General features: G+C 47.0%; 1 protein-coding gene across 3 annotated transcripts in view; it reads left to right on the top strand.

Moving 5' to 3' along the window:
- AKT1 (AKT serine/threonine kinase 1) overlaps nucleotides 1-14,326 on the top strand; it is a 445,992-nt gene that overhangs the window by 301,350 nt on the left and 130,316 nt on the right. For all 3 annotated transcript variants that reach the window (XM_085626243.1, XM_085626242.1, XM_085626244.1), the window contains exon 4: nucleotides 6,572-6,683. In XM_085626243.1, coding sequence (XP_085482369.1) covers nucleotides 6,572-6,683 — 112 coding nt within the window. The remainder of the gene's footprint in view (nucleotides 1-6,571; nucleotides 6,684-14,326) is intronic.

Here is a 14,326-nt window from a genome sequence, read left to right as displayed (position 1 = left end):
CCGCCCCCCCGCCATTGCTAATGCTGGTTTTTTTAGTACCCCTCCCCGCCTTTGCTAATGATTGTTTTTTTTGTATTTGTTATGTTTACTGTTCGTTTTCTTCCAAATACGAGTGGCTGTACATCACTAAATGTGGTCGTGGTCTATCAGGTAGGCTTCTTGTTCTCATTCTCGCCCGGCTTGTACGCCCCCTCCCGTGTGTGACTGGATTCACCGGAGCATCCGCTAATCCGCAAAACAATATGCTGAGGTAGACCGCGCGTCCCTCCCGTGTACCCTCCATTGACGAGTGAGCCAGGTGGAGGAGGCGCGCGCTCTAAGCTGACCGCAGCAGCCCTGGGCCCCCCTCTACATGCTGAGCTTCAGGGGAGCCTCCACACCGACACCAGCCAGGTAACTGCCGCACTCTGCACCTGGGGTCTGCATGTGCATATGGCAGAGCACGGACACGGCACTGGGACTTGCACTCTCAAAGACCATGTGTTTAGGGGATAGGTCTTTCTCGTGGTGTGTCTGAACATCACGTTTTAGAGGTAAAAGGCTCTTGCTGCCTTGAGGGCGTGCAGCGCCGTCTCAGCTCCGTTAGAGCCGCCGTCTGAGTGCTGAGTAGAGTCCTGCACGGTGGTCAGCGAACTGGCAGCACAGCAGCGTATGCTTTCTAACCAAACTGACGCCGTGCTCCGCTGAGCGGTGCAGCCTCACCCCACACACACAGGTCAGCATCCCCCGCACCGAATCTGTGTCCTCTGGAACGAAATAGGGGCACTAAGCAGTACATGTCTCCCACACATCTAGGATCGGGGCAGTCTTACACAAGTGGCTGTGGCATTCCTGCTGTAACCAGCAGGAGCTACAAAATCATGTGCGCACATAAATACCCTCTCACTTACTGACTGACTGAGTCTCACACTCTCTCTCTCTCTCACTGACTGATTCTCTCACTGACTGACTGACTGGCTCGCTCACTCTCTCTCTCACTGACTAACAAACTGACGGACTCTCTCACTGACGGACTCTCTCACTGACGGACTCTCTCACTGACGGACTCTCTCACTGACGGACTCTCTCACTGACGGACTCTCTCACTGACGGACTCTCTCACTGACGGACTCTCTCACTGACGGACTCTCTCACTGACGGACTCTCTCACTGACGGGCTCTCTCACTGACGGGCTCTCTCACTGACGGGCTCTCTCACTGACGGGCTCTCTCACTGACGGGCTCTCTCACTGACGGGCTCTCTCACTGACGGGCTCTCTCACTGACGGGCTCTCTCACTGACGGGCTCTCTCACTGACGGGCTCTCTCACTGACGGGCTCTCTCACTGACGGGCTCTCTCACTGACGGGCTCTCTCACTGACGGGCTCTCTCACTGACGGGCTCTCTCACTGACGGGCTCTCTCACTGACGGGCTCTCTCACTGACGGGCTCTCTCACTGACGGGCTCTCTCACTGACGGGCTCTCTCACTGACGGGCTCTCTCACTGACGGGCTCTCTCACTGACGGGCTCTCTCACTGACGGGCTCTCTCACTGACGGGCTCTCTCACTGACGGGCTCTCTCACTGACGGGCTCTCTCACTGACGGGCTCTCTCACTGACGGGCTCTCTCACTGACGGACTCTCTCACTGACGGACTCTCTCACTGACGGACTCTCTCACTGACGGACTCTCTCACTGACGGACTCTCTCACTGACGGACTCTCTCACTGACGGACTCTCTCACTGACGGACTCTCTCACTGACGGACTCTCTCACTGACGGACTCTCTCACTGACGGACTCTCTCACTGACGGACTCTCTCACTGACGGACTCTCTCACTGACGGACTCTCTCACTGACGGACTCTCTCACTGACGGACTCTCTCACTGACGGACTCTCTGACTGACGGACTCTCTGACTGACGGACTCTCTGACTGACGGACTCTCTGACTGACGGACTCTCTGACTGACGGACTCTCTGACTGACGGACTCTCTGACTGACGGACTCTCTGACTGACGGACTCTCTGACTGACGGACTCTCTGACTGACGGACTCTCTGACTGACGGACTCTCTGACTGACGGACTCTCTGACTGACGGACTCTCTGACTGACGGACTCTCTGACTGACGGACTCTCTGACTGACGGACTCTCTGACTGACGGACTCTCTGACTGACGGACTCTCTGACTGACGGACTCTCTGACTGACGGACTCTCTGACTGACGGACTCTCTGACTGACGGACTCTCTGACTGACGGACTCTCTGACTGACGGACTCTCTGACTGACGGACTCTCTGACTGACGGACTCTCTGACTGACGGACTCTCTGACTGACGGACTCTCTGACTGACGGACTCTCTGACTGACGGACTCTCTGACTGACGGACTCTCTGACTGACGGACTCTCTGACTGACGGACTCTCTGACTGACGGACTCTCTGACTGACGGACTCTCTGACTGACGGACTCTCTGACTGACGGACTCTCTGACTGACGGACTCTCTGACTGACGGACTCTCTGACTGACGGACTCTCTGACTGACGGACTGACTGACTGACGGACTGACTGACTGACGGACTCTCTGACTGACGGACTGACTGACGGACTGACTGACTGACTCTGACTGACGGACTCTCTGACTGACGGACTGACTGACTGACTCTGACTGACGGACTGACTGACTGACTCTGACTGACGGACTGACTGACTGACTCTGACTGACGGACTGACTGACTGACTCTGACTGACGGACTGACTGACTCTGACTGACGGACTGACTGACTCTGACGGACGGACTGACTGACTCTGACTGACGGACTGACTGACTCTGACTGACGGACTGACTGACTCTGACTGACGGACTGACTGACTCTGACTGACGGACTGACTGACTCTGACTGACGGACTGACTGACTCTGACTGACGGACTGACTGACTCTGACTGACGGACTGACTGACTCTGACTGACGGACTGACTGACTGACTCTGACTGATTGACTGACTGACTGACTCTGACTGATTGACTGACTGACTGACTGACTCTGACTGACGGACTGACTGACTGACTCTGACTGATTGACTGACTGACTGACTCTGACTGATTGACTGACTGACTGACTGACTCTGACTGACTGACTGACTGACTCTGACTGACTGACTGACTGACTGACTCTGACTAACTGACTGACTGACTCTGACTAACTGACTGACTGACTCTGACTGACTGACTGACTGACTCTGACTGACTGACTGACTCTGACTGACTGACTGACTGACTGACTGACTGACTGACTGACTGACTGACTGACTCTGACTGACTGACTGACTGACTCTGACTGACTGACTGACTGACTGACTGACTGACTCTGACTGACTGACTGACTGACTCTGACTGACTGACTGACTGACTGACTCTGACTGACTGACTGACTGACTGACTGACTCTGACTGACTGACTGACTGACTGACTCTGACTGACTGACTGACTGACTGACTCTGACTGACTGACTGACTGACTGACTGACTGACTGACTGACTGACTGACTCTGACTGACTCTGACTGACTGACTGACTGACTGACTGACTGACTGACTGACTGACTGACTGACTGACTGACTGACTGACTGACTCTGACTGACTGACTGTCTGACTCTGACTGACTGACTCTGACTGACTGACTGTCTGACTGTCTGACTCTGACTAACTGACTGACTCTGACTAACTGACTGACTGACTCTGACTGACTGACTGACTGACTCTGACTGACTGACTGACTGACTCTGACTGACTGACTGACTGACTCTGACTGACTGACTGACTCTGACTGACTGACACTGACTGACTGACTCTGACTAACTGACTGACTGACTGACTCTGACTGACTGACTGACTGACTCTGACTAACTGACTGACTGAGACTAACTGACTGACTGAGACTAACTGACTGACTGACTCTGACTGACTGACTGACTGACTGACTGACTGACTGACTGACTGACTGTCTGACTCTGACTAACTGACTGACTGACTCTGACTAACTGACTGACTGTCTGACTCTGACTGACTGACTGACTGACTCTGACTGACTGACTGTCTGACTGTCTGACTCTGACTGACTGACTGTCTGACTGACTGACTGACTGACTGACTGACTGACTGACTGACTGTCTGACTGTCTGACTCTGACTGACTGACTGTCTGACTGTCTGACTCTGACTGACTGACTGACTGACTGTCTGACTGACTGTCTGACTGACTGTCTGACTGACTGTCTGACTCTGACTAACTGACTGACTGACTCTGACTAACTGACTGACTCTGACTGACTGACTGACTCTGACTGACTGACTGACTCTGACTGACTGACTGACTCTGACTAACTGACTGACTGACTCTGACTAACTGACTGACTGACTCTGACTGACTGACTCTGACTAACTGACTGACTGACTCTGACTGACTGACTGACTCTGACTAACTGACTGACTGACTCTGACTAACTGACTGACTGACTCTGACTGACTGACTGACTCTGACTAACTGACTGACTGACTCTGACTAACTGACTGACTGACTCTGACTGACTGACTGACTGACTGACTCTGACTGACTGACTGACTGACTGACTGACTGACTGACTGACTGACTGACTGACTGACTGACTGACTGACTGACTGACTGACTGACTGACTGACTGACTGACTGACTGACTGACTGACTGACTGACTGACTGACTGACTGACTGACTCTGACTAACTGACTCTGACTAACTGACTAACTGACTGACTGACTGACTGACTGTCTGACTCTGACTAACTGACTGACTGACTCTGACTGACTGACTGACTGACTGACTCTGACTAACTGACTGACTGACTCTGACTGACTGACTGACTCTGACTGACTGACTCTGACTAACTGACTGACTGACTCTGACTGACTGACTCTGACTAACTGACTGACTGACTCTGACTGACTGACTCTGACTAACTGACTGACTGACTCTGACTGACTGACTGACTGACTCTGACTAACTGACTCTGACTAACTCTCTGACTCTCTGACTAACTGACTCTGACTAACTCTCTGACTCTCTGACTCTGACTAACTCTCTGACTCTCTGACTAACTGACTCTGACTGACTCTCTGACTCTCTGACTAACTGACTCTGACTGACTCTCTGACTCTCTGACTAACTGACTCTGACTGACTCTCTGACTCTCTGACTAACTGACTCTGACTAACTGACTGACTCTCTGACTAACTGACTCTGACTAACTGACTGACTCTCTCACTGACTAACTGACTCTGACTGACTGACTCTCTCACTGACTGTTATACAGGTACTATTTCCCAACCTTCACCCTCCTGTTATGTATGCCCCCCCCCCCCACAATAACAAAAAAACCCAAAACAAGCAACCATTGGAACAGGCAGATAGTAGTTGACAGCATTTAATGGACAAAAAACCCTCAAAACATTATTTATTGTTTATACTTTTTTAATATGGTCGTTCAGTTGTACATAATGCTTTCTTGGTTATATATAAGGTAACAAAAATGCTTCTCACACTTCTTTATTATAACTTTCAGCATGCTGCAGACTCCTGTACAGCACAGCTTAAAGACATAGGCAAAGTCAATATCTCTGGCTAAACACATATAAGGTCCCAAGGGCGAGACCTATTGGCTATGCCAATGCTTGTTCATGGTGTCTTTACCTCCTTGGATTAGGCCACCCACACTCCAGTCCACTAACACAGCATGGCCTTGGTGGAAAAGGTGGCTTAGACCGGTCCGTGGTAGCAGGGCACAGAATGTGCTCAATCAAGGACAGCTGAAGACGTTTCACGATGGAGTAGATGAACTGAGGCACAAAGATCTTCAAGTCTCAGTATCCTGCTTGCCTCAAGGCTCAATAGCTTAACACGGTGAATGCTGCTGCCCTGGCCATTTGTTTATCCTCTCTAGAGAAGAAATGCTAAACATGTTAGACTTCTGATGAAATTGTTTTATTTTATTTAAACAGAGTAGTGTCTCAGCGGGAGGGAATGATACTAACTCTCGGAATTCAAGTCCACAATAATTTGACAAAGCGGGAAACCAACAGTAAAAGACCCTTCATGTCATTGTACGTTTTTGCCAGTAGCTTCTAGTCCACCAGTATAGCAGTGGGGCATATGCGACATAACTCTAATCCCGTTGATTCCAACTTGAAGAATGACCCTACCAGCATCGAGCAGCAGCACGCTGTCGCTAGGACTTGAGATCCAGTCAAAATACAGCGCAGTACCATATATATTGTTTAACAAGGTTTGCGTTCTGTGTAAGTCTGGATATCCCTCAGAGAATAATACAGTTGTGTATTTTTAATGTTTCTGCCGCTATTTTTGTAAATTAAGCAATCAAATTTTAATGTATATGGACTTTTGAACTGCCTAAATACTTGTCGTATACTATAATACTTTTGGTTCTCCTCATGCACGTAAAGAACTGTATTTGAATGACATAAAAGACGTATTCGTCTTCGAATTAGGGCAGAAACGTCCTCATGTGGCATGCCTTCTTTTCTTTGCATGTGGTAGAGTGCCAGCTGATGAAGACGGAGCGACCAAAACCAAACACATTCATCATTCGATGTCTCCAGTGGACAACAGTCATTGAAAGGACGTTTCACGTTGATTCTCCTGAGGAGAGGTAATTTCCATTCATGTTTAACACGCACGCGACCATGGCTGATATGAACGTTCCCTAATTCACGACCACCGTAATTTACCCAATCCTCTGTGCGGCCACCGAAAAGTAAATCAGCAGGGCTGGTTGTGTTTTATTTCTGGCTATTTTGTCTAACGGATTTCTTATTTGCCACCAAGTCCGCTTCATGGGGACTCGAGAACAAGTCACGCCCTGCAGAGGCAAGTTGAGTTTTCCCACCGGCCATTTGCGAACGCAGCTGGCAGTGAGATGGTTCTAATCGTTGCTACTTGCTAACAGGCTCGTGCATCTGTTACAACGGGATTGTCTTGTCTACGAGGACATATCCTTGGTTTGACCGTAAAAGAAGGGAGATTCCGTTCACAGAGCATTCGACATATGTGTGTGTGTGTTATGGATGTGTTTGTATTAAATATTAATAAGAGACATGTGTAATTTCGGTTAGCAGCCATATCTAGTCGTTTGCTCAAGAAAATCCGTTTTTTATTGTGTGGTTGTCACAAAATGTGAAACGTGTCCGTTGACTCTTCCTCAACAACCTTTCAATTTTTCCTTTCTGGAACTTTGACCATGTCCTACGGTTCTACACTTTTCAAAAAAGTGTTAACATAATTTGTCCCTTTCTGCAAGGTGCTAGGCCGTTTTCTGTCATGCTACCCGCAGGTGGCAGGAGATGGCACTGTGGAACTGGGGAACCAGGTGCGAGTCCAAGCGACATCTCAATATCCTCTGGTTCTGGGCAAATCACTCGATCCACCGGTGCCTAAAAAAACAAGTCTGACCTTGTATAATGTTATCTAGTGCTCATGTAAAGCGCTCCAATGTCTTTCGGTCAAGACCAGATCAGGAATGCAAGAGCGACTGGTGCCATAAGTTTCATACAAAGTAAGTTTTGCAGTTTGAAAATCGCACAGCTGGACCTAATTTATCGCTAAAGTCATTGCTAATCCAGTGTCTCATAACACGGGCTTTCGTGCCACTCCCGGACAATCTTACAGTGCCCAATTTTTATGTTTTATTTACTTTAAAATACCCCATTAACAACAAACCGAGACCACACCTGTATATTGTGGAATAATACTGGTCACATTTTGAATAAATCCTCTACAACAAAGATGAATCAGTATTTTTTTAAAGACACCAGCGATCATCTTACGAGACCAGCTGCCTTTATGGCAATTGGTGCTCTTAATTCCGATGAGGCCCCCAACTTGTCTTGAGCATTACTGCTCTTTGGTTGGCTTTCGTCAGGATCCCTTGAAGTTGCCCCAACAACTTCTCAGGCATGACCAAGGCATCATGTGTAGGACTTGAAGGGGCAGCTTTTGCTTTTATTTCTCCTGCTGCCACAGCTGTAAGACATTCTGAGGGCCTATAGAAAAGTCCCTTGCTCACATTGCCACTGGATTCAAGCAAGCCTGGCTGAAGACGGCTGAAATGCCAGAAACCGGTCCTAGGAAGCTTGTTTCCGGTCCAGGGAAGGCATGGCTTGGCAGTTCGGGCTGGACTGTTCCCATGAGGCACAGGGTCAGACTGATTTGCATATGGCCATGTCTGAACTGGGGTGGCAGAGTGGGCTAAAGAACGGTGATGGATCAAACCCAGATCTGTCGACTGGGTGTGAGTGTTTGATTGGTTCTGATGCTCCGTCCATCACCACCCCCTTTTGTACCGCTTTGTTCGCCATAAGTTGGCAGGGTATGCTCAGACGTGAGTCCCTTGCTCACATTGCCACTGGATTCAAGCAAGCCTGGCTGAAGACGGCTGAAATGCCAGAAACCGATCCTAGGAAGCTAGTTTCCGGTCCAGTGAACCACCACCCCCTTTTGTACCGCTTCCTGTTTGCCAGCGTGTTAAATTTAAGGCACTCTGCATTGCCCATAAGACACTGCATAGAGAAGACAAACAGGGGTGGTAGGAGTTCAGCTATAATACCATCAAGCAGTGGAACTCCCTCCCACTACATCTCAGGACGATTCCCACCCTTCTTGATTTTAGAAAACAACTTAAGATGTGGCTTTTTAGAAGCTAGCTTTCTTGGCAAAGTATGTTGAACCTTAAAGCGCCAAGACACCCACGGGTATAAGTACACTATACAAGTTGTAATAACATAACATTAACATGCTCTCCCCGGTCTTTTTTTTTTTTAAAAATTCATTTTGCATATACCATTCACCAAGATGCATCATGTCATGACTCCACCTCAAAACCAGAATCCTACTGAAATGCACTCACCATATCCGTTGTAGTACAGATTTGGGCTCCGTGCAATGGCAGCCTCATGGATAGGGACACGTACACACTTTTGGTGCTGCGTCTGTGTTCAGGTTTTCAGAGTGCCCAAGCACATCAAAACTCCCAAAAATGAAATGGTAGTTGAAAAAAAGAGGAATATTTGTAACATTAACCATTCTTACCTCAGGCAGCAAAAGTGCTTTTCAGAGAATATCTAGAGTTGCTAATAACCTGAAGATAATGGATACCGGTAATCGCAGTAGAGTAACTAAAGTAGGGTGCTTAAAAGTTATCAAAATAGGCCTTTGAGGGATGAAGAACAACCCCCATGCAAATATAATTACTTCGGCCTATTACGCTGAAACAGATGCATTTGGTCCAACGTGCCTTTGAAGGCACTATTTGCACCAAATCTTCCCTGAAATTAGAATCTTAAACTCTACATCCCACAAGATCAAGTGGCCCGATGGAATTTACAAAACAACAACTCTCACATATTTCTGCTAAAATTCCTCTGTGGGGAAACCTAGACCCCTGTAAAATTTGTAACGCCCTGTTATGCTTGAGGTGTGTTAATACCCCCCATACTTTAAAATGCACTCTTCACTACATCCTTATTTTTTTTTTTATTATAAAGAAAATGTCGCCTGGTCTTCCACACTGTACCAGAATAGACCAGCATTGGCATGGCCAATAGGTCTCGCCTTTGGGACATTTTAAGTGTTTAGCCATGCAACACTTGATGTTGTTGCACCAAGGATACTGTGCTGGATAACTAAACACTTGTAAGGTCCCAAAGGCGAGACCTATTGGCTATGCCAATGCTTGTTTAAAGATGTTGTACAGCAACGTGGGCTGTTGTGCAACATGGCTTAAAATAAATAAAAGCAAAGCGCTATGACATCAATGCTGGACGCCATAGCATTTTGTTTTTATTTATTTTGAGCCATGTTGCTGCATGGGCTGCTGTGGAACATTTTTAAAAAAACTTTGAGAAAGTCAGTCTCTTGCGGGCAAGATGGCGGCCGTGTAACCGCTGCGGAGTCACCTCCTGACCGATGCCGTGATGATGTTTTGCTGAACTGATATCTGTACGAACCCGAGCCTGGCTTCTCGATCGTTTAATGGGAATATAGCTCGTTTCCCCCGATGATAGTCTTCCACGAATTGTCTCGACTTCCATTGCGCATTGTAGGGGTCAGCCTCGGCATCTCGCGCGGCCAGCGGCTGCTACGGGAGTGGCTTATTGGAAGCCTGTGGCGGTGGGCGGCTAGAATGGCTCCACGAAGAGGCGTGCCGAAAGAGGCTGCGAACGGCAAGATTTTCGCAACAACCAAGAAACCTCTCGAGGTGCTGGATGCTGCTCAAGCTCCCAATCAAGAGAGAGCAACAGGTGGCAAGAGCGGCTCCCCAAGTGGAGCCCGCTGTCCTCCCTCTGAGGCGGGAGTGAGACCGAAGACTCCGACGGTTCCGGGGATGTTCTCTGGGAAAACGGTAAGCGGGAATCAGATCAGAACTCCGCTGGGGGAAGCCTCGAGCAGCATAAGCGATACAAGTAACATATGTATTGCAATGGATAATGCGGGCAACAATGTACCGAAAGGGGCTGCTATATCTGTTATACCTGACCCCACCTGCATCCTAGAGGCTGACAATCTGCGAGATAATTCTGCCATCCCAAATACTGCTACAGCGGAGGTTGAAGCAATACATGGAAGAGGACAGAATATAGTTGAGGATAATATACAGTCATTAGCTCGCAGTAAGTGCATCGGTGAGCTGGAGCTAAAGGGCAAACTTCCAGGAACTCCTGATGGTGAAAACTTTTTTTCTCTGACAGAGGATTCTGACTTCAATAATGCCACTGACTTGGATAACACAGACATAGATGTTTCCGGGGATGAAAGTGATAGCCGCCCCACGACGACTTATACTCTGAGGGCTACCAGTCGCCCCAGAAGGGGAGGGAATATTTCTGACTGCCTACGGCCTGAAAGTCTAGGAATTAACGAACACCTGCAATGGGACTACTCTACCTCTCCGGGAGCTGTGGCTGGGGGTGGACCCGGATTTCAGGATAGCGATTCCAGGGCTTCTGGCAGCAAATTGGAACCTGTTCCTTCTATAGGTTTAATATACGCCACACTCAAGGCAATGCAGGTAGAAACCCGCCAGGAGCATAAACGAACCCAACTTGCGACTAAAAAAATTCAGTGCGCAATTCGTAAAACAACCAAAGCCTTCACTGAGATTGTTGCCAGAACTACTGCCTTGGAGGAACATGTGGTAGGGCTGGAAGCTGGCTTGGAAAATACGGAGCAGAAAACATCCGCGAATGATGTAAAAATTACCGTCATTCTGTGGAAGTTGGAAGAATCCGAAAATCGATTACGGAGAAACAATTTACGCTTACTTGGTGTTGAAGAAAATGCTGAAGGGGGCGATGTGCGAGGATTTGTGCTCAAACTTTTTAAATCTGCTTTTCCCGAATTATCGCACTGGAACTGGGAGACAGAGATCCAGCGAGTACATAGATTCCCTTTGATGTTAAAGAATAACCCTGGCCCCTAACACACACCCCCGAGCAATTCTAATTTTTTTTGGGAATTTTCTATTGAGGCAGGCAATATTTGAAAAAGCAAGACCAGATGCCAAAAGAACAGCCGAAGGACAGCGGCTGCGGCAGCTTATTAATCCCTTCCAAAAAATTGGCTGTGAAGTATATTTAATGAATCCTGCTAGGTTGAAGGTTATTTATCAGGGGAAGGTTAGGCTGAGACCTATCTGCAGGAATTAACTGGGCGGGAGCGTAACTGAATCTTCTTGCTATTTTCAGTTTCTTTAGAGAGGGGGTGGGACATTGGGCTGGGGGCGTGCTCTGATTATGATGATGCTGTTAGATATTTTCAGATATTTCCAGATTTATCTTTAGGCTGGTTTTAAAACCGGCTCGGGTTTCTTGGGATCTTTTTTTGTTTTTGGGTTTTTCTTTGTTTCAGGTTAGTCAGGAGGTGACAGGGGGTGCAGATGGTGCACGGGAGGCATCACCAGGGTCTGCGGACCTTTTTTGCCTTTGTTGTGGGTTTGGGGGGGGGGGTGGGATGGGGGGGGGGTGGATCCTATTGGGAAGGTGAAGATTTCATGTGGTGTTTTTGAATTGTTTAGATGTTATTTTTTTTTCTTTTCTTTGGTGCTAGATTATACTGGATTTAGTGTAATTCGATGTCTTCTTCGTCTATAAGGGGTTGCATAAGGATTGCCTCTATCAATATATGCGGTCTAAATGACCCGGTCAAAAGGCGTAGGATAAGGGAGGACATTCGAATCTTGAGGGCAGATATTATCTGCCTTCAAGAAACTCATGTTCCAGCTACCAATAAACAAATAATAGATTTTGATGGGTTTCAATTAATTTCATGAACAAGGCAAGACGGTAAAACTAGAGGTGTTGCAATACTGGCACGCAGGGGTCTGGCTTGTTTTACGCGATCTTTCAGATAAATATGGCAGATGGGTTATTGTACAATGCTCAATTGATAGTAATATGTTTACTTTATGCTCTGTTTATGGACCAGTATTGGATGACCCTGAACTTTTTGATTGGTTGACTGTAGAACTGGTGGGCTGGCCCTCTCCAATTATACTATGTGGGGACTAATATAAATCTGAGCTGTGCGATATCCAATCACCCCGAATTGATATATCAAGGGCGGACACCAAAAGTGTTTAAGTCTCTTTTGCATTTAAAAGAACTGCATGGCTTGGTTGATATATGGGCACAAACAGAAGGAAATGACCTGGGGTTTACTTATTTCTCTGCTCCCCATAGAACCCATGCACGGTTGGATTATTTTTTTGTATCTGGAAATATGGCTCAGGGCAGTAAGATTAGAAAATTTCCCAGAGTTATGTCTGATCATAACCCTCTGGTCCTTGAATTCAATATTAAATGTTCAAAACCAACACCTAGCTGGACTTTTAATAAGGCTCTGCTAAGTGATCAGTCCTATATAGATCATATGGCAAAATGGATCGTCAGGTTTTTAGAGTACAATATGGGAAGCACTGGGGTTCAAAATGTTTGGGACACCCTTAAGGCGGGGATCAGGGGTGAAACAACGCAATTTGGATGGGAGATTCAAAAGAGAGAGGAAAAAGATTAATGAGCTGTATGAAGAATTAAGGAAAGCTGAGACTAATCTTGTTAAAATACTTTCCGATGGTTAGGTGGGTGAGTCAGCACAAACTACAATTGCAAGTGCTAAATCAGCTATTACCCAAATTTCATTTGCTAAATCTGCTGGTAGATATTTAGCTTGGAGGTCCAAACTCTACGAATGCAGCGAAAAGGTGGGTCATATGCTAGCTGTCCGGACTAAAGTAAATGAGTTATCAACACGGATTGAAGGAATTTTAGATCCAGATATCGGTTTGGTAACTGATACAGGTGCAATTCTTCTGGCTTTCCAGAAATTTTATCAGAAGCTATACTCGGAAGATATAGAAGATAATTTTTGGACTCAATCTGAAACCGAGAGATATCTTAGGGAGGCTAAATTAAATAAATTGACCTCTTTAGATCAGGATATACTGGATGCCCCGATTCGCTCGGAAGAATTACAAGTTGCTATAGACTCACTCCCACCAGGTAAAGCTGTAGGCCCTGATTTCTTGCCTGGTGAATTTTATAAGGTTTTTAGAACTCAATTGGCTCCGATTATGCTGGAGATGTTTCATATAGTACAGAGTGGAAATATTCCTCCTGAATCCTGGAAAATGGCAAAGATTGTGATATTTTTAAAGAAAGGGAAAGTAGCAACAGATTTAGGGGCTTATAGGCCTATTACTCTGATCAATAGCGACATCAAAATTTACTCTAAGATATTGGCAAATAGACTCGCTTCAGTTATTAAAAAAATTGTTTCTCCCCAGCAACATGGTTTTGTGCCTGGACGGGAAACTATAGATCATATACGCCGGACAATCGCATTATTTGACTATACTAAGGTTACAGGAGACCCTATGGCTTTAATATTGCTGGATGCCGAGAAAGCATTTGATAGGGTCTCCTGGCCTTTTTTTATGGGCGTCTATGAAATGTAATGGTATTGGTGAAGGATTTATAAGAGCTATTCAAACCATGTATAAAGATCCAAGTGCCAGAATTGCATCAATGGGAACTCAGTCAGGGATAATTAATATATCACGTGGTACTAGGCAAGGATGCCCATGTTCCCCCCTGTTATTTGCCATTTATATTGATCATTTAATTAGGAAGATTGTGGCAGATCCAAAAATACAACATGTATCGGCAAGAGGGGGGAACGTTAAAATCTTGGCGTACGCCGATGACTTGGCTTTTATAACAACTGACCCTCGGTCTACCCTTC

Source organism: Triturus cristatus, chromosome 9, assembly GCF_964204655.1.
Source record: "Triturus cristatus chromosome 9, aTriCri1.1, whole genome shotgun sequence".
Classification (NCBI taxonomy): domain Eukaryota; kingdom Metazoa; phylum Chordata; class Amphibia; order Caudata; family Salamandridae; genus Triturus; species Triturus cristatus.
The sequence above is the reverse complement of the archived record's forward strand: the minus strand, read 5'-3'. Positions and strand labels throughout refer to the sequence as shown.